Source organism: Epinephelus lanceolatus, chromosome 3 (genome assembly GCF_041903045.1).
Source record: "Epinephelus lanceolatus isolate andai-2023 chromosome 3, ASM4190304v1, whole genome shotgun sequence".
Lineage (NCBI taxonomy): Eukaryota > Metazoa > Chordata > Actinopteri > Perciformes > Serranidae > Epinephelus > Epinephelus lanceolatus.
Genome location: NC_135736.1, coordinates 18,151,698 through 18,171,814, shown reverse-complemented (window position 1 = coordinate 18,171,814; position 20,117 = coordinate 18,151,698). Strand labels below are relative to the sequence as shown.

General features: G+C 44.7%; 1 protein-coding gene across 3 annotated transcripts in view; it reads left to right on the top strand.

Annotated features, from left to right (window-relative positions):
* Positions 1 to 18,721, top strand: part of crebbpa (CREB binding lysine acetyltransferase a) — a 54,195-nt gene extending 35,474 nt beyond the window's left edge. Inside the window, exons 10-31 of one of the 3 annotated variants that reach the window (XM_033623740.2) lie at positions 95 to 266; positions 1,613 to 1,675; positions 2,101 to 2,222; positions 2,638 to 2,850; positions 3,171 to 3,473; positions 3,814 to 3,966; positions 5,184 to 5,355; positions 6,483 to 6,601; positions 6,761 to 7,000; positions 7,381 to 7,469; positions 8,439 to 8,519; positions 8,972 to 9,028; positions 10,602 to 10,679; positions 10,782 to 10,849; positions 11,347 to 11,497; positions 12,645 to 12,791; positions 12,880 to 12,993; positions 13,134 to 13,299; positions 13,551 to 13,718; positions 14,100 to 14,261; positions 14,517 to 14,798; positions 15,068 to 18,721. In XM_033623740.2, coding sequence (XP_033479631.1) covers positions 95 to 266; positions 1,613 to 1,675; positions 2,101 to 2,222; positions 2,638 to 2,850; positions 3,171 to 3,473; positions 3,814 to 3,966; positions 5,184 to 5,355; positions 6,483 to 6,601; positions 6,761 to 7,000; positions 7,381 to 7,469; positions 8,439 to 8,519; positions 8,972 to 9,028; positions 10,602 to 10,679; positions 10,782 to 10,849; positions 11,347 to 11,497; positions 12,645 to 12,791; positions 12,880 to 12,993; positions 13,134 to 13,299; positions 13,551 to 13,718; positions 14,100 to 14,261; positions 14,517 to 14,798; positions 15,068 to 17,362 — 5,415 coding nt within the window. In that variant the 3' untranslated portion in view covers positions 17,363 to 18,721. Of the gene's footprint in view, positions 1 to 94; positions 267 to 1,612; positions 1,676 to 2,100; positions 2,223 to 2,637; positions 2,851 to 3,167; positions 3,474 to 3,813; positions 3,967 to 5,183; positions 5,356 to 6,482; positions 6,602 to 6,760; positions 7,001 to 7,380; positions 7,470 to 8,438; positions 8,520 to 8,971; positions 9,029 to 10,601; positions 10,680 to 10,781; positions 10,850 to 11,346; positions 11,498 to 12,644; positions 12,792 to 12,879; positions 12,994 to 13,133; positions 13,300 to 13,550; positions 13,719 to 14,099; positions 14,262 to 14,516; positions 14,799 to 15,067 lie in introns of all 3 variants that reach the window. The other 2 variants (XM_033623739.2, XM_033623742.2) reach the window with 2 other exon arrangements.
* The last annotated feature ends 1,396 nt before the right edge of the window (positions 18,722 to 20,117 follow it).

Below are 20,117 nucleotides of genomic sequence, written 5' to 3'. Positions count from 1 at the left end.
ACACAGCCATTTTAGCAATGCAGCAAAATACAAAGTATGCTTACTGGTTTGTCAAGTAATAATATCCCTCCACTTCCCACTTCCCTCCCCTCAGGATGAGTACTATCACTTCCTGGCTGAGAAGATCTATAAAATCCAAAAGGAGCTGGAGGAGAAGAGGCGCTCAAGGCTACAGAAGCAGATCATCAACCAGGCACCTATGGTCGCCCAGGGGACCCAGCAGCCTGGCCTTCCATCGCCCAGTGCCTTTGGCCCAAGGCCGCAGAGTGAGTACAGACTTAGAGAATTTTAGGTAAAAGCTGAAAGCCCTTAAGTTTCTTTGGACATTTTGTTGGACAACTGTTTGTGTCCATGTACCTGATGTTTTATGCAGTTTCACATTTTTTATCTTGGTTATTAAAAAGAATTCTTCACGGTTGCAGAGCTGTAGGGTCAAGTTTACATTTTACCCAGCTCGGGGGTGGGTCATACTGATACTGATTAATACTATGGGATGATTTGGGGGATTTTTCTACTTGAAGAGATCTTGTTGTATCATTCACACAGAGGTAGATATACCTTTTAATGTCTGTGGTTGCACTGGGCTACTATGCGAGATGCTGCACTGGAGTGGCTGTGGCTTTGAAGGGTAGAGCGGGTCGTCCACTAATTGGAAGATCGGTGGCTCAGCTAAGCCCAAGTTCCACCAGTCCGCATGTTGAAGTATCCTTGGGCAAGATACCAAACTCCAAATTGCCCATGATGGCTGTTCCATCAGTGTTTGAGTGTGTGTGAATAGTTACTGAGTAGCAGGTGGCACCATTTATGGTAACCTTGGGCACCACTGTGTGAAAGGGTGAATGTGACTCGTAGTGTAAAAGAGCTTTGAGTGGCTGAAAGACTAGAAAAGCACAATACCAGTGCAGTCCATTTACCATTGACCATATTATTGTGATACAATATCTTGATATTGAAATCAAAGAAGGAAGGAAGCGCTACTTGGATAAACAAGGCTCTGACTCGACAGGTGCTCTTCAGTGAAGTAGGTGAATTGATATTGAACAAAAACCAAGGAAGTCTTGCTGTTTGTAAAAAATGCAGACAACCAAGGAAAAAAAGCTGAGGCACTCCGTCTTCAGGTAAATATATAAAGTAACTTTTATTTGAGCAAAAGGTCAGACCCTAGAGAAGACTTTGGTCAATACGCGTAGGTCTGTCTTGTTGCCTTTGCGCAAATAAAAGTTACTTTATATATTTACCTGAAGACAGAGTGCCTCAGCTTTTTTTCCTTGGTTGTCTGCATTTTTTACAAACAGCAAGACTTCCTTGGTTTTTTGTTCAATAACAATATCTTGACATGTCAGGAGCTCTATTAACAGACAAAAAAAGAAAACCTTCCAGTTGGTTATTTTTATGTATTGATGATGGTTTCTTGATCGAATTTCCAGCCAGTTATCATGTTAGACTTTTTTGTATTCTCACAAAAAACGTTAGGAATATTTAACCTTTAAATGGAAAATCATGCAGTGGAGATGGTGACTCATTATTTTGCTTGTTTTATTACAGCTGGTTATGTCATTCTTCAAGCTCTTTTGCTCTTTTGGTTTAATGTTTTTTGTGTCTTTGCTTTCAGATGGACCTGTTCCTCTGCCCAACATGCCAAATCAGATCATGAATCGCATGCAGGTTTCACAAGGTACGTCTTGGACGTTGCATGTTGCACATAGTAGTGTTAGATTCAGATACAAAGAAGACAAAGATGTGGAAGCAGAACCAACAAAGAGTAGAAAAGGTGTTTAAGATAAAAGGAGAAATACTAACCTACATTATCTGCAAGTCTGAATAAAAAATCATTAACACTTTAACTAAGGATGATGTGAAAGGATATAAAAATGTTTGCAGTATTAAATGATGCCATCAGTATACCTTAGCACAGGTCTTACTGTGTGACTTTAGCTGCCTGAAAACTGCCACATGTTTAACTTAACAGGTTTAACTTGAACTTTTAGTTTATGTATAGACCTGAAGAAAAAAAGCACAAACTTTTAACACTACCTTGGTATTGTGTCGTGCTTCTGCACTGAGATGTGTTTGTCCATTGCTGAACATTCCTCTGTACAGGAATCAACCAGTTCAACCACATGGCTCTGCCCAGTGCCCAGATATCCCAGACACCAATCGGAGCCCGAGCTGCCTCGCCTATGAACCACCCACAGCAAATTAACATGAGCTCCGTCCCAGCGGTGAGGATACACACACACACACACACGTGCAGGCATACAAGTAACATGAGCTAACACCTAGTTGCCGGTAAATTCACACTCTATCTGCACAAGCTGCCTCAGGCTTATTAGAAATGTAGTCCACTGGACAGATCATGAGCTTGTGAATTTTAAGATGGACAAGTCACTGCCCCAGGTGGACATGTAACAAAAAAAAAAAGCTTTGCTCATAAATCGGTTGGGTTCCAGTAGGCATGCATATTCATAACCATTTAACAGTCACGTTAATAATAGTATCATTTAAAATTAATACAAATTAGTGTGCTAATAATTTATTATGATAATTCAACTAGTAAGTATTTTGAATCATGCATCATGCTGCTGGTTTGGTCAGTGGAAACTGCTCACAGTAACACCATCCTTTCCCGCCTTGTAGATGGGCATGTCTCCCTCCAGGATGCCCCAGGCCCCGGGCATGATGGCCGGACATGGTGGTGGTAACATGGTAGGCCAGACGGCCAGCCAGGGTCAATTTCTGGCTCAGACCCACTTCCCTCCAGGATCTACTGCAGTCACTGCAACGGGTGCCATGAATGTTACCGTGGGGCCTGGCATGGGCCAGCCACCTGCACAGGCTGCTGTCACCCAGGTGAGACATGGAAGAGAGGCGAGGGGTGTGAAATTGTAGTAGACCAACTCTGATAACTGATTGGTTTGGCTGTTGTCAGTGATGCTATCCCTTGTAGAGTTGCCACCATGGTGTGCTAATTCCAACCAGCTGCTGGGGGACTAAAACTCAAACTACTCGCACCAATCATACTACGCACTAATTGCTCTTAAATTGTTCTCATATCAATCACAAGGTGCTCTCTAAACCTCAAATTGTGTGTGGTGTTGTGTTTGTCTGCTAATCTTGTGTGTGTATGCGTATGTCCGCCTGCCCTTTGTGTGTGTCCTTCTCTCCAGCAGCAGCAGCAGAGCGCTAACCCCCCCATGAATGCACTTGGCCCCTCGCTGGGCCCTCAGCTAGCCTCCTCCCAAACCCCCCCAAAGCACTCCACGCCTCCACCTGCTGCCTCCTCCGCCTCCACGGCTGGGGGGGCCACTAACCTGCCGCACCCCCAGCCCTCCAGCCGCAGCTCCACCCCCACCCTCCCTGGCCCTGCCCCAGCCCCGGGTGCCACCCCGCCCCGCCCCACCCAGCCCCAACCCCAGGCGGAGCTCCCCGCAGCAGCACAGACGCAGCCCCCGCCTCAGCCCCCTACCACGCCGGTGAGACTGAGATTCTCAGCATGCCCTCCACTCTGACACCCCCCCTCCCCTCCCCTCCCCTGCAAACTGCCATCCCTCTGACAGCCATGTACCAACCCGTCCCATCCACATCCACCTTTCTGTTTGATAACTGCATCTTCACCACTGTTGGTAGCATCCATCACAATGGGACTGTTACATCTTTCAACTCACGCGAGAAATGAAATCAATATGGGAGGTGTTCATCTGTGTCATGGTTTCAGCCCTGCATGCAAAAAAAAACATTTGAGCCGTTGCCAGTTCCTCATATTTGTCTTTTCTGTCTCTCCCTCGCTCCTCCCCTCCCTCCTCTGTGTTTCAGCTGTCTCAACCAGGAGCCAGTCTGGATAACCGGGTGCCCACGCCGGCCTCAGCTGCCAGCGCTGACTTGCCTGTCCAGGAGGTTAAAGCAGAGGCACACCATGAGCAACAAGAATTTGAGGCTGCTGGCGGCAAAACTGAGCCCAAGATGGAGGTGGGTTGAGCAATTTGTTCAAATGAATGTCACCTTATTCGCCAATTTATTAATTGATTCATGCTGTATTGTTAAAGTCAACAGTTACTGCTGCACATTTAACATTTTTCTTGTTTGTGCATTCCCTCTTCAGTGATTCAACCCTTCATACATTTGTAGGCAAAAATAAAGTTTAAAAAAGCTTTAACATAGGGCTGGGCGATATGGCCTAAAAAAAAAATCTCCGATTTTTTCCACAAAAAATCCGATTCACAATTTAAATTGATTTTTTCCCCTCCTAGTTAAAGTGAGCCCACTCTGAACTATGGGAGCCCAGCGTGGAGTGGCGGATTTTAAAGAGAAACTCGATTTTCATTAAAACAAATCGGCCTAAACTACAAATTCAAATTAATCGATGAAATCGATTTATCGCCCAGCCCTACTTTAATATTTATATATTTGTTCATTAAAGGTCCAGTGTGTAGAATTTAGTGTCATCTAGCAGTGAGGTTGCAGAACTAGAACTCTTGCTGTGTACATGGCATGTAGGAGAACTATTATAAAGTTCTGTGTTTAAGCTATCCGTTACATTCATTCAGTCCCCTGACGTGTGCTAGTTGCATGTCACAGTATATAAAATGATTGCAATGAGTTCTACACAGTGATGTACATATATGTTAGATTTAGGGAACAGAGAGCATGGTTTTTGGATCAGTACTCATCGACAGACACCTTGAGTTAAGACACTGGAATCTGTATTGGGAGGCAAAAAGTTGGATCTGTGCATCCTTAATTTTGAGAAAAATGTAATGCCTGCAAAGTGACTCCAAGCCATTAACATTGATTTAAATTAGACCACAGTTTGATCCAAGTCTTTGTGTTGGTCAAAAGTTAAAACTTCAACTTTTTTGAACGTTCCCAATTGAATACATTTTGTGACATTGATGCCGAAAGCCTTGCAGCTATGTGATGAGCATATAATTACACTCCTTCATCCTTCATTTTGAGAACATTGAGAACTTAAAATTATCGAGAGAATGACGATTTCAAGGGATGTACACATTAACGTCTCACAGTGACGCACAAGCTCGCACTTCAAGTAACCACAAGGAAAACACATTTCCCTCCAGATCATCGGAGTCTTGCATATGAGAGACAAATGCTACCAGTCATCCCAACTCTCCTGAGTGTTATTTTGAAACTGTGGTGTAATGAGTCATTTGCCTTTTTGCCTGCAGACTGAGGAAGACTCCGCTTCGACGGTGGTGAAGAAGGAGGAGCCAGAGGAAAAGCCGGAGCCGATGGAGGTGGAGGAGAAAAAGCCGGAAATGAAGACAGAACCCAAAGAAGAGGAAGAGGGTGGAGCCAACAGCACAACCTCCTCATCTCCGTCTCAGTCACGGAGGAAGAGTGAGTGTGATGCCAGGGGATGAATAAAATCTGTGTACAGTCTATGACTGATTCACTCAGGGAGCAGAGAGGGTTCCCGTCACTGCCAGTAATGTTAATACACCCACTCTGTGCCAACTGTGAGACAGTCATGACTTTGTATGAGTTTCACTTAAAAGTTATTATGACAAACTGTTACACGCCTTCTTTGATCTTGCCAGCATTTTACACCTACAACGAACGAGCTGTGCACCTGCTGGTAGAATACACTCAATAAATCAGGAGACTCACTTGAGTCTGTAAGGTTTCGGTTACAGTTAACGTGCAGGCAGCGAGCAGTGTGTGTTCAACTGAGAAATAATCAAAATTCAAGCACAAACATGCAGCGAGCAATTTACCGTTCACTTGGCGTTTGTTAGTTTGGTTGGGTACCGTTCACATTTGAACAGATACCAGTACCATTACCTGGAATTTCGTACCAGTAAGCAACATTCGCTTTTTTTTCTCGGTACTTTACTCTCTCAGTAATAACAAAGATGTTAATTTTGAACAAGTTGCAGAGGTGACATAGCTCTGTCTCTTTCTCTCTAAACTCGACACCAGAGCGTTTCTGCTCTTTTCCGATCATGCATCGAGTTTAGTCTGTTTGCTTGCATATGTGTGTCTCCCTCTCTCTCTATTTAGACATAACTGACAAATATGTAAAATAATTACGTAATTTAAAAAACACTCACACTCACTTGGCACTATTTGATTTAACGTTGGTGTGGTGGAAATTTTGTCCTCTTCATGCATATGCTTATATTGTTTCATTCTTCCTATGTGTTTGAAAGTGTGTGACCTTTGCATTCCCCTTTTGTAAACATCTGTCGGTACTTGACATCATCAAGAGATTTACCTTCACTATAACCTCGCCTTCAAAGACAGTCCGTTGACTGTCTAACAGATACAGCCGATCACCTAACATGTCATATACTAGATTGCAACAGGTATGTTCCTCTGATGTAATGAAGAGAACATAATTAAATCAGGAAAGCCCAAGAAAGCTACAATTGACTGTTTTTTTCCCTCCTTCATAGTTTTCCTGTACAGTAAACTTTTTTGGATTACTTACACGTACCTTGTCTTTTCCATTGATCTTTTTCCAGTTTTTAAGCCTGAGGAGTTGCGCCAGGCTCTGATGCCGACACTGGAGTCTCTCTACAGGCAAGACCCTGAGTCGCTGCCCTTCAGACAGCCAGTAGACCCCATGCTTCTGGGTATCCCGGTACGTAGCTCACATGCACTACCTTTTTACTGAAAACAAAATGATGAATTGATTCAAAGTGTTGCTCAGGGATGTTGTTAAATGTTAAACAGTTTTGTTGGACTGCACTGTTTAACTCTTTGGTCTGTAACACTAAAGCGTTTGTCCTTCTCTCTCCAGGATTACTTTGACATTGTTAAGAACCCAATAGACCTGTCCACAATAAAACGTAAGCTCGACACGGGCCAGTACCAGGAGCCCTGGCAATACGTTGACGACGTGTGGCTGATGTTCAACAACGCCTGGCTTTACAACCGCAAGACTTCCCGTGTCTACAAGTACTGCTCCAAGCTGGCCGAGGTTTTTGAGTCAGAGATCGACCCTGTCATGCAGGGTCTGGGATACTGCTGCGGGAGGAAGGTGAGATGAAGGGCGTGTTAGAGATGCAGTAAATAGAGTCGGGATATACTTTAGTTTTAATGTTTACCTCCTCTTTCACTTGTGTTTTGTAAAACATGCAAAAACCACTTGGTTAAGCAGAAATAGAAGGAGTTTTGCTTTTTTACCGTGTGATACTGAAGATTTTAGTGCTTTGTCCACATCGCCTAGCTCTGAAGAAGGAAACTATAGATGCTAAAAAATTAAAGAGTGAACTTGACATTCTTTATATTGAAAGTTCTGTTTTGAATTGGCGCTACAGAAATAGACTAGACTGATTTATTTTTCCTACTTCTGAAGAATTTATTGAATAATTGTGTTAAAAAAAATTTGACCGCCTGGCATGTTGTTTGTGTCTGCAGTACGAGTTCTCCCCTCAAACCCTCTGTTGCTATGGCAAGCAGCTCTGCACCATACCTACAGGAGGCACATACTACAGCTACCAGAACAGGTACCTGTGTGTGTGTGTGTGTGTGTGTGTGTGTGTGTGTGTGTGTGTGTGTGGATAAATGTATGTTTGTCCGTGGTTATCTTTGCAGTTATGGGTGGTAATAAACTCGACCATGTAGTGGGTATAAAATAATGTTGCACTAGCTGGAATTTTAATCTCACTGAATCATGTCATACGCGTCACACATTTGCATGCACAGTTGTTCATTAAGTGTTTTAATGGGCAATAAATGCAGCCATTTGAACCGTATTACCCGCCCCCTGCAGCCTGGGGGTCTGTTTCTCTGTAGCTCTAGAGGGACCACTGTGATCCAGGCAGTAGTGTCCTCCCGACAGCTTCAGCTTTAATGGCTCTGCCTCCAGGTCCTGGCACCACATGAGACTACAAAATGGTTTTGCTCACAACAACATTTATTAACAGGCAGGTTCCAGTATTGCGCATGCAGGGAAACACTCTGAAGAGGCTAAACCCAAAAGAACACAACAACAACAAAGCAGTGCGTTGATTGTGTTTTGCTCAGCATCTACCGAGGGACTGAGTGAATTCAGCGTTGCTGCTCCCTCTCTTGTATGACAGATGAAAATATAACACTTTCTCCACATATAGCGTTGCTCATCAGAGCCTTTTCCTCTCAGCCAGCAGATGACTGCTTGCACCACGTTCCCTTGCGCCCCCTGCTGTATAAACGGGATAACTGCAGCCCCTTTTTTTCACACTTAAACTGGGCATTTTGAGAGCGGAACAGCACAGAAGCAGTAGTGATACAGCACAGCCTGACAGACAACATGAAGCTCCTGCAGCGCAGTCCATTTACACTCTCAATGGGAGCTCAGGGATTCCCCGCTCTCTGTTATAAAACACAAAAGACAAGTGTTTTTTTTTTTGTTTTTTTGTGCACAATTGTAATGGAGACAGAGTGATCGACGTGGAGCTTTGAATCTGCTGAATGTTAAATGTGTATTTTTGCAGGTATCATTTCTGTGAGAAATGCTTCAATGAGATCCAGGGGGAGAGCGTGACGTTAGGAGATGACCCTGCACAGCCACAGACGTAAGTAAACTGGCTACGGATTTTAAAATAAGTTGCAGTTGTGCATGGTCCGAAACATGTTGTGAGGGGACACTTTCTGCCTTTTTCTGAAACTTGTCAAATTATTTTTGGCCAGAGTACAAGGTAGCTTCAAAACAGCAACTATGCAGCTCATAGATATTCAAAGTCTTGTCTTAGAACACCTCAGCTAAAAGCACGGTTTCTAATTAAAAAGTGAGAAAGTCTCCAGCTGTGAGAAGCATCTCCCTGTTTTTGTTAACATGTTGCCTGCATGGTTTTAATCCAGACTGTAGGTGTTGTGACTTGATATTAATTAATTCCCTTATTTACTGGATTTGAAAGAGCTTAGGCAAAGAGCCGAGGACTGAAGACAGAAAACCGTGTTCTTGTGTGTGTCTTGTTATTCTCACGGGCTCTCCCCCTTTTTTCCCTTGTTTTCTCTGCCACTTCAGGATGATATCAAAAGACCAGTTTGAACGGAAGAAGAATGATGTTCTCGACCCTGAACCGTAAGTAGATACAAACCCCTCAGCCTCTCGATGATGAGGACTATTACTGACGGAAAAGCATGTTCTCTTTGTGCCGCTTTTTTCAAGTTAGTTTCATATGTGTTGAATAAGAATTTTACTGCTTTTTCCCCACTGGTGTGTTCCTGATCACGTCTTAAAAATTTATTTTCTGTCATCCACATCTGGCTTTGTGTTGGTGCTTTTGGTGCACAGCCTGCACATTTTCCCCCTGGAGCGCTCTGATCAATCACTCTGGCCTCAGTGAGCCCTCAGGGCAACTCAGCAGCGCCACCTGCTGCATGGAAATCTGTGTCAGAACTGTGCGTCCAATGAGAGTTTTTCCATCGCAGAACGCAGGCTCCCAGTTCCTTCAAATGCACTGATTGCTTTGCAGCTTAGTGTTAAAGACGATGTACAGTTCTTATAAATCCTCCAACAAAGGCACACTTGCATTGGCTGGCTTGCAATTGTGTAACGACTGGAGGAACATAAACTTGAATGGAGATGTTTGTTGCTTGCTGCCTCAGCAGTTAAGACTTCAACATTCATACAAGTGATGGCCATCGGGAACATGGCTCGGACAGTTTTCAGAACTGTAACAGTGTTTGAAAATGTTCATACATATAACATAACTGGGGCCGAAATGATTCCTCGATTACTAAAGCTCATCTTTGCAAAGTCTTTGTATCAAAGCATTGTTTAATACATATAATCTATACAGTGCTATGTGTTTCGCATGGTTGATCATTACTGACACACAGTGCACGTATGCTGTGGACAGGTGACGTGATTTCATAGCGAGGGGTGAGGAGGACAGACAGACCAGAGAAAACAGAAAGTGATTGAAGTTTGAGATCATTTCAAGCTGAAAGAAAACATAAAACCTGTACAGCTGTAAAACCAACCTAGCCTACCAAAATAGCACAATGTTAATGCTTCAGCACCCGAGCAGAAAGTGTCCGGTCCACATAGCGAACCAGACAGATGGTAATGCTAACATTAACATATAATGTAAATCAGTATGATGTCAAGTTGAGATAAAGACCCACCGCTACGGGGGGTTGCGCTGGCTGATCTTCAGTTGCTACAGCTGCTAACGCCAGGTCCGTCTCCAGAGCTGGAGTCCACTCTCCTCCCGGCGAAGTAGTTGCCAAGCGGCAGGGAGTGAGGCAGCGTGCTATTATTATGAGAGTCTATGGCTCTCTCTCACACACACACACGTAGAAGGCCTGTTTTATTTTGTGTGTATTTACTTACTGTTGTACTTTGATGGAATAATTGATAGAATACTAGAACAGTCAATAGCCGCAGCCGTAGAAATAACCATTGCAAAACACATCAGTCATCAATGTCGGAGCACATGTAGCAGTACTAGGTCATCAGGTACCGGACAGTGCAGTTGACGTAGTGCTGTTAGAATTTTGCATTTTTACCATTTGGCAGCAGTCAGGTAGATTAAATGTGTTATTCAGGGACACCTTGGAAGGAGACATGTAACACAAAGATTTATTGTGAACTTTCAAGCTGATTCAAACTGTGAACGTGTCTCACTGTAGGCTTGTTTGTTCCTCAGGTTTGTTGAATGTAAAGATTGTGGACGGAAGATGCACCAGATATGCGTCTTACACTACGAGGTCATTTGGCCATCTGGGTGAGATGTCAACTCCTACTTCTAGCATATTTGCCAAAAAATATATATATATTTTGTGTGTTCATTACAACAAGTCTAATGTCTGTCTCTTTCTCTCTCCAGATTCATTTGTGACAATTGTTTAAAGAAGAGTGGAAAAACACGGAAGGAAAACAAGTTCTCTGCAAAACGTTAGTGTAGTTCTGTACTTGTGAATTTGAAATGTCAGGTCCTTGAATCTGTTTTCTTTGTAGGGTTTTCTGCTGTGTTCAAAATGTCAACATGTTATTGCAGTTAAGTCTCACAAGCACTGAAGACACAAGATAATATAAACCACCTCCACCTGCACATGGGTTGCATATGTCTCTCCCTGTGGCTTTCCTGCAGTGGCGGCTTTGTTTTTTTGTTTGTTTTTTTTCTTGATGTTGGCCTTGTGGTTTCACTGGTATTTTTTCCCTGTAGCCCTGGAGAACAATACTGACCTTTATGGCATATGGTGCTAACAGATTCAAGCTCTCTTGGTCTCACATAGATCAGTTCTAGTGCCTCTCTTGTTTTGTTAAATTGAAGGCTGTCGCAGGTTCGTAAAGTACCCAGATGTGTCACACCCCTGCTTCTCTTTGATCCTGGAAAGTGAAGAGAATCAACGTATTTCTAAAGGTTTCTCCTGTTTGTTTGTACACTGTAGGGCTGCAGTCCACACGATTGGGAATGTACATAGAGGACCGTGTGAATAAATACTTGAAGAGACAGAACCACCCAGAGGCCGGAGAGGTGTTTGTGCGAGTGGTGGCGAGCTCTGACAAAACGGTGGAAGTAAAACCAGGCATGAAAGCCAGGTGAGAGCATCACTGACAGGAAGACAGGAGGACTGGGTGAATATGATCTGTGCTTTTCTGTGTTTAAAGATTTTTATGACTTAATACTTTAAATTACGCGATGATTATTTATCAACTTGGTCAAATAAATGAGCAACCAGAGTCAACAGTCACGATGAGGGAGGGCGTAATGTTGTGGACAGCTGAATACCTGTCTCGCCCTCTCTGATTTGTAGACGCACTGGCACACCTCGTGTTTGTCCTGAGCTTATTGTTTATTGTCCCTGCTGCACAAAGCTGAATGCCCTCTATAAAGCGTTTATACCCACTCAGAGTGATTGTGGAACCTGCGTGTGTGACAAGATGGAGTGCACACCCACCCTGAGTACCTCAGAGGATTGTTCACTGTTTCATCACACAAGATCAAAGTCTGCGACGCTCGACCCATCCTCGCAGGGAGGAGGCTGTCGTCCAAGAACCTGTTAATCTTCAGGCTGGCTGATTTAAAGCTGTTTGCTTTTTATTGACTCAGGGGCCACACGACTTGAATTGTCGCATTATGCTCTTCAGTGTCGCTAAAAGCAGCGACACACAAGTGAACATCTCTGTCAGCTCGTAACCTTTGTTTCCTAGAAGCCTTTATAGTCACAATAACATTTAAAGTGCTACTATGAAACATTTATGCACTGTATTGTACACCTATGGACCTGGGGTGTACGGTCAAATTATTTTTTTAAGCCATTATGTGTAATTCTCAGCTTTGCAAAGTCCACACCTATTTGCGTTGAGTGTTTTGACATCACATCGCACCTAGATGACTGACGAGCATAACACCAGGGTTTCTGCAGGTCCTGAAAAAGTCGTAAAATGATTTTTCTTTTAAATGTATCACTCTAATAACCATATTCCTACGTAAAACCTACCACCGCACAGGACTACATATGTGATACTCACATGTTGCAGCATTCTTCTGCAGTGTTTAAATCAGAAAAAAAATGATTTGTTCAAAAATTAGTGTTGAATTTGGTTAAAAATTCTCTTGAAAACCTTTAAAACCATTTAAATGTCTGATACATATAGACACCCTGAAGATGTTCTAGTGTCTCCCTCTAACTAAACATTATGCTGTTGACACATTTTAACTTTTGATCCATTTTCATTACAACAGGTTTGTGGACACGGGTGAAATGCCCGAGACCTTTCCCTACAGAACCAAAGCACTTTTCGCCTTTGAGGAGATTGACGGTGTGGATGTATGCTTCTTTGGCATGCACGTGCAGGAGTATGGCTCCGAGTGCCCATTCCCCAACACTAGGTATGTACTACATGGCAATAAAGGACTGGCACTTGAGGTGTTTTTTATGGGTGAAATTGACCAATGCTCCCTCTCTCTTTCTTTGCAGACGGGTCTACATATCATACCTTGACAGTATTCACTTCTTCAGACCTCGGATTCTACGAACAGCGGTGTACCACGAGATCCTCATTGGCTATCTAGAATACGTCAAGAAACTTGGGTAGGTCTTGCTCTAATACTAATACTTTATACACATCTTAAGAGTGAACATGAGAGATAGTCTATGGATTGAACTTTCTGGTGGGATTTAGTTCTAAGGAAGCAGATGTCCTCATGGACACGTTGGCTCTTTGCCTGCAGGTATACCCAGGGCCACATCTGGGCATGTCCGCCCAGTGAAGGAGATGACTACATCTTCCACTGCCATCCTCCTGACCAGAAGATCCCCAAGCCCAAGAGGCTGCAGGAGTGGTACAGGAAGATGCTGGATAAGGCCTTTGCTGAGAGGATTCTGCATGACTACAAGGTAAGGAGGAGACATTTTCTTTTAAATAGAACAAAAGACAAATCATTAGGTTTTGATTTCCTGTGTTCCTGATCACATATCCTGGTAGAACTCTGTGTGAACGCTTGGTAGTCTGAACACATTGGCTCCTTTGTTGGTATTAACAGCCAAACACATTTAAACATGTAAATGCCAAGCGTGCAGGATTGCTGAAAACACAATACATCTTAAATGTCTTGAATCATTCAAGTTTATTTTTGTCTTCCTCTCAGGACATCTTCAAACAGGCAACAGAGGACCGTCTGACCAGCGCTAATGAGCTGCCATACTTCGAAGGCGACTTCTGGCCCAACGTGCTGGAGGAGAGCATCAAGGAGCTGGAGCAGGAGGAGGAGGAGAGGAAAAAGGAGGAGAACACTGCTGCCTCTGAAACTCCTGAGGTGCAAACATTGTGCCATGGTTTGATCATGTGGCATTTAGCAGAGATATGAATTCACAGCTCCACTTTGTAGTCATGTTTTATCATCTTCGACAGCTATTTTGCACTTCTTTTACATGCCACTCCTTTTTAAGCCTTGAAATGTGATTATCAACACATTTTGAATAGAATTTGATGATTTTTAATGATCTCTAATGAGAAGTTGAATCAAGGTGACAAAGAAACAGCAACAGTGTAAATGAAGAACATGTGGTATATTGAAGATAACCAAAACCCTTGCTGTAATAAGAACTACTTTGACAGCTTTCTTTCAGTGATCAGCATGGTGCGATCATTTCATTAGCCATTTTCTTTAATGTTTGCTTTTGTATATCCCCCACAGGGTACCCCAAGTGACAGCAAAAATGCTAAGAAGAAGAACAACAAGAAGACCAATAAAAACAAGAGCAGCGTGAGCCGAGCCAATAAGAAGAAGCCTGGGATGCCGAATGTAGCTAATGACCTATCCCAGAAGCTGTACGCCACCATGGAGAAGCACAAAGAGGTCAGACTGGTTATGTTTTCATGTAGTTTATAATCTATATTGAAAGCAGTTTTGATCATAAATGGGCATTATATGAACATCTGTGTATTTGAGAGTGAGTTGATGTCAAACACTATATTTGTTCACGCTGTATTTGACATAATGATACAGCTTCCCCTTGATGTAGTGATTCACAATGTTAGTGTTTTAACACCTGTCTCAGTTTGACTTGTGCTTCTCTAACTCTCTTTGTGTGTTTTTCCCCGTCGACCAAAGGTGTTCTTTGTGATCCACCTCCACTCCGGTCCCATGGCCAACACCCTGCCGCCCATCGTTGACCCTGACCCCATGCTCTCTTGTGACCTGATGGATGGCCGCGACGCTTTCCTGACTCTGGCCAGGGACAAACACTGGGAGTTCAGCTCCCTCAGGAGGTGCAAGTGGAGCACCATGTGCATGCTGGTCGAGCTGCACAACCAAGGACAGGACCGCTTTGTCTACACTTGCAACGAGTGCAAGCACCATGTGGAGACACGCTGGCACTGCACCGTGTGCGAGGTGAGTTCCTGCTATTAGTATGCGGTGTTGTGTTTTTACACTGGAATTAGTCCTGTGTCCGAATTTGAAAGAGTCATGCAGTGACAGGAAGTGAAAATGATAATGAGGTCTGTCAGACAAAGTTAAACCAGGAATTATATGTATGTAGTACATCAAATACTGTTATTCTTAACAGCAGGAGTACATTTGTGAAACTTTGAACAAATCTGTTTATCAGACTTGGTTAGATTCATGTTAATTACTGTGTCCCCGTCTGCTTTCTTCTGCAGGACTTTGATCTGTGCATTAATTGTTACAACGTGAAGGGCCACGAGCACCAGATGGTGAAGTGGGGCCTTGGCCTGGACGACGACAGCAACAGCCAGAGTGGAGAGGCCTCCAAGAGCCCACAGGAGAGCCGGCGCTTAAGTATCCAACGCTGCATCCAGTCCCTGGTCCATGCTTGTCAGTGTCGCAATGCCAACTGCTCTCTGCCGTCCTGCCAGAAGATGAAACGAGTGGTGCAGCACACCAAGGGCTGCAAGCGCAAAACCAATGGTGGCTGCCCTGTATGCAAGCAGCTCATTGCTTTGTGCTGTTACCATGCAAAGCACTGTCAGGAGAACAAGTGTCCTGTCCCGTTCTGCCTGAATATCAAGCACAAGCTTCGCCAGCAGCAGCTGCAGCACAGGCTCCAGCAGGCCCAGCTGATGAGGAGAAGAATGGCCACCATGCAAGGCAGAACCATGCCGCTACCGTCCCCACCGGCTTCAGCTGCCCCCAGCACTCCCACTCCCCATGCCCAGCCCAACACTCCTCAGACACCCCAGCAGCCGCTCTCCAACCAGCCGCAGACCCCCAACTCAGCAGGCGTCATGTCCCCGACGTTTCCCAATGCACCTCGCAATGGCCAGCCTCAAACACCAGTGTCCCAGGGCAAGCCCGGGCCCCAGGCCTCCCCTCTACACCAGCAGCAGTCCCCTCTTCCCCAGCCGCCCCAGCCACCTCAGCAGCTACAGCAGCAGCCTCCCCTTGCTGCAGTCAAGATGGCACGGCACATCGAGATGATGGCACAGGCCCAGCAGAACCAGCAGAATTACCGGGTCAACATGAACGGCTTACCCATGAACCCCCAGCAGCCACAGCAGCGCATGACCGGACCAATGCAGCCACCTATGCAGATGGTGCCAGGGCCACGGGGACCACAGGTCATGCAACCAGGCATGGCCCCAGGGCAGTGGCCTGGAGCTGCAGGGCAGATGCAGGCAGCTCAGACTCAACAACCGGGCCTTGTCCCAGGCCAGACCCCACAGCAGGCCATGACCATGCAGCGAGCCATGATGGCCCCAGGGCAGCAACCTCAGCAGGGCCAAAGGATGCTGATTCCACAGCAGCCTGGTGCCCGTCCACAAACCCCCCAGAGACCTGGTGCTATTGCACCCAACGCCCTGCAGGACCTTCTGCGCACCCTCAAGTCTCCCAGCTCGCCCCAGCAGCAACAGCAAGTCCTCAACATCCTCAAATCAAACCCTCAGCTAATGGCGGCTTTTATCAAACAGCGAACAGCCAAGTACCACGCCAACCAGCCGCAGCAAGCAGGTCAGCAACAGCAGCCCGGCATGCCTACAATGCAAGCCATGGCCATGCCAGGAGGGGCAGTGCAGAGGCCGGGGGTGCCCCCACAGCAGGCTCAGCAGCCTCCTGCGCAGGGCATGGCTGCATTAGGGGCACAAGGACAGCTCATAAACGCAGCACACAACACCAACCCCCAGCTCCAGGAGCTTTACCGTCGGCAGCTCTTAAGACAACAGCAGCAACAACAGCAGCAGCAGCAACAACAGGGAGTGATGCCTCAGGGCCATCCCGGCCAGTTCCCTGCTCAGGCGCAGGGTACGGCAGCTACGTACTCCCAGCTCCGCATGCAGCAACAGCAGCAGCAGATAGCCATGCAGGCAGGTGCAGGAGCCGCTGGGGGGCCCATGGGCCAGCTCCCACCCATGGCACAGATGGCTCAGCCCGGCATGGGGATAGACTCCACCCAGAACTTGCTGCATCAACGAATGCTCCAGCAGCAACAGCAGCAGCAGCAGCAGCAGCAGCTTCCCCAGCAGCAGCAGGCCGTCCTCAAGCAGCAGATGGGCTCTCCCGCCCAGCCCAGCCCCATGAGCCCCCAGACCCACCTGCTGGCCGGCCAGCCCCAGGGTGGTGCCCACCTCCCTGGCCAGTCCACACTAGCCAACGCCCTCAACAACCAGGTCCGCTCCCCTGCGCCAGTCCAGTCCCCCTGTCCGCCTTCGCAACAGCAGCCCCAGCAGCAGCGGCCACATTCCAGTCCCTCGCCGCAGGTCCAGAACCAGCCCCAGCCCTCACCCCAGCACCCACATCCACCCCACTCGGCTTCCCCACACCCGGGACTGGGGGGCCCGCTTTCAGGCTCCATGGAGCAGGGACACTTGGGGACGCCAGAACAAAGCGCCATGCTACCGCAGCTTAACACGCCCAACAGAGGGGGGCTGAGCAGTGACTTGGGGATGGTGGGAGATGCTACAGGGGACACTCTGGAGAAGTTTGTGGAAGGATTGTAGCATTTCTGCTGGTAACTAAAGAACACAATCTCTCTCCCAGGGACCCATCCTCCCACTCCTCCTCCTCCTCCTTGTTTCCCCTCAGACTCTTTATCCCGTTAGAGGGCTTTGTTTGTTCTTTCTAAGGTTGAGAACGATCTTTTGTACTGACATGTAAAAAGTTTCAACTGTTGTAAAAAGAAAATTTGGTCGAGGAAAAAACAAAACAAAACAAAAAAAAAAGTCAACACTTTGAGGGAATGTAATTGTTTCCTGAACCCAAGTGAGGGGTATTTCTTCCTTAAGATGTTGAGGGATTTGCAAGTTGCTTCTTAAATGAAATTTAAATCACAAAGAATATATTTTTTGGTTGAGACCAAATGTGTTCAATACTCAACTTATTTTTTGGTTTGTTTCTGGTATGGTTTCATGCCTTTCTCGTTTCTTTTTTTTTCTTTTTTTTTTTTTTTTTTTTAAGAAAATGTACAATTGCATTATATTATTCATATCTTTTTATTTTGTACCTTTGGAAAAGAAACTTAAAGCATTTTTGTGTTGAAACTGTAAAATAATTTGTCTGGGAATTGGGCCAGGTTTTCGTTCTCTTCTCAAGCTGTCATTCCTGGCAATTGTAATCAAGTGTTGTACCATTACTCCAAGACGTTGCGTTCAGGGACCGCTCCCCTCCTCTTTGTGTGTATGAAGAGCACTCAGTTGTATTGAAATAGGAAACGGACTGCGGCAGGTTGTGTATACACGGGCATGTATACAGGCGCACATGAAGACACTGACACAAACCCTCACAGTCACTAAAATAACTACAGCTCCGACTGGTTTCACAAACACAGACGACAAGGACTGCATCCTACATCTCAGTGGCCTGGAATTTGGATAAATCTGTCTTGCAGGTGTGGAACATTGTTGCTTTGACATTAAAAAGAATTTGTCATACCTTTTTTGTCATACAAATGTTGTAAAGTGTAAAGAGAGTGTGAGAAAGAGACCAGCCCCCTAAGCTGAGGTGGAATGATCACCGGTTGTTTGTAGGCCACATCTCTGATGACGCCCCATCCTCTAAATTTTACACTAAGCCGTGTGCGATCTAGGGATGAAGGGCTCGTTTGAGATTCACCCTGAGGAAAACTAAATGTTATCAACCCTCATTCCTCTCTCACAAAAACTTGAATTAGGGGGGATTTACTTTTTCTCCTATTGTAAATCAAGTTATTAAGCAAAATACTATAAATATAAGGAAGAGAGAATGAAATCACTGTATAAACTGGTTAAAAGACTCATTTCTTACTTATATACCATATTGTTAAATAAACTGTGTGCAACAGAAGAACTCCAGTACTCTGTTGACTCAATAATGAGGCATCACTCCTGTGTGTGTGCGTCTTTGTGTTCATTTCTTTCAGCTCCGCACTGTTTCATTTTCCAGAGCAGTGTCCCTCAAATCTGGTTGAAGCCCTGCGTCTGCACTTTTCCGCCCAAAAATAACATATTTCTCGCAACAAGATTTTTTTTTTTATTCCTTATTCTGCATCTCATTTTCCACAGATTGAAAAAGTGGGTGAGTTACTTGTTACTAGTATTGCTTGGGAACCTTTTAATAGTTTGTAATAATTGCAGAAGTCATCTGTGTTCCTTAATCTTGTGCAGATATGCCGTGGCGGTATTTTGTCAAGTAAAGATCCCACCACAAATTACCTACCATATTTTCGCAAACACAGAGGTTATTTGATAGTTTTAGTCCCGTATAAATTGGCTTCTCTGTGATTAGGGGTCGCATTTAAATTTTTGGAATTATAAATGAAAGTTTCAGCTTCATTTTGGGTGCAGGAGACTCATCTCACTACATGTCATGGAGACCCATTTTCAGGAAGAGCAAGCTCAAATCCATCAGAAGAGCAAAATCTGAGATGTGACATTGTGTGGCAGAATTGCTTGTTTGGTTAACCCACATTTTTAAAATAAGATATGAACAATGTGCATCACTGCTTATCCCATGTGAATGCACTGCACAAAACAGATGTGAAGGGGTCATTTCTAAATCACCTGAGGTCCCCTGGTAATAAACCCTGTGGGAATAGGGCTGATATAGTTTCAGATCAAAGTGTATGATCACAGTTAAGGGAGTTTTTAGTGAAGGGTCAAAGTAGTCATGCAGTAATTTGCAGATAGAGCTCACATTTCAGAAGCTGAATAAGGTTACTAAAGCAAGCATCATTTACAAGTAGGGATATGATGGACAGTTAACATCCTCCCTCTGAACTTCACCTTTATTTGACAGTCACACTTCCATTCTAAAGCTTTGAAAAAATGGGCAAGTCAGCTCTGCTCAGGTCTCAAGTAAAGGCTTATAACTACATTTATAAACCTAGCTACGGTACAAGAAATAATGATTCTGGCACCAATGGAAAAATATGAAATGAAATAAAAAATCTTGAGCCCTTTAAAGGAATTGTAATAAAATTAGAAAACAATTGTCATGCACTTAATTCTGAATGTTTCCACATTTTCAAGTTATCAAAGTTTAACAGTCATAATTATCAAGAGTAAATTCATAAGCTTTGCAAGGATCTTTCAAGTGGGATAGAAGCACTTAACATTTCTATAACAGTAATGTCTTTATGAGGAACTAGCCTTCAGTCCTGTCTGGATTGCAGGCTCAAATACATTCAAACACATGACAGATACAGTAAGGATGACAGGAGTTTGTGGGTGTGTGTATCCTGTCTTACAATGATATGGTCGATATCATGGTCGTCACAGT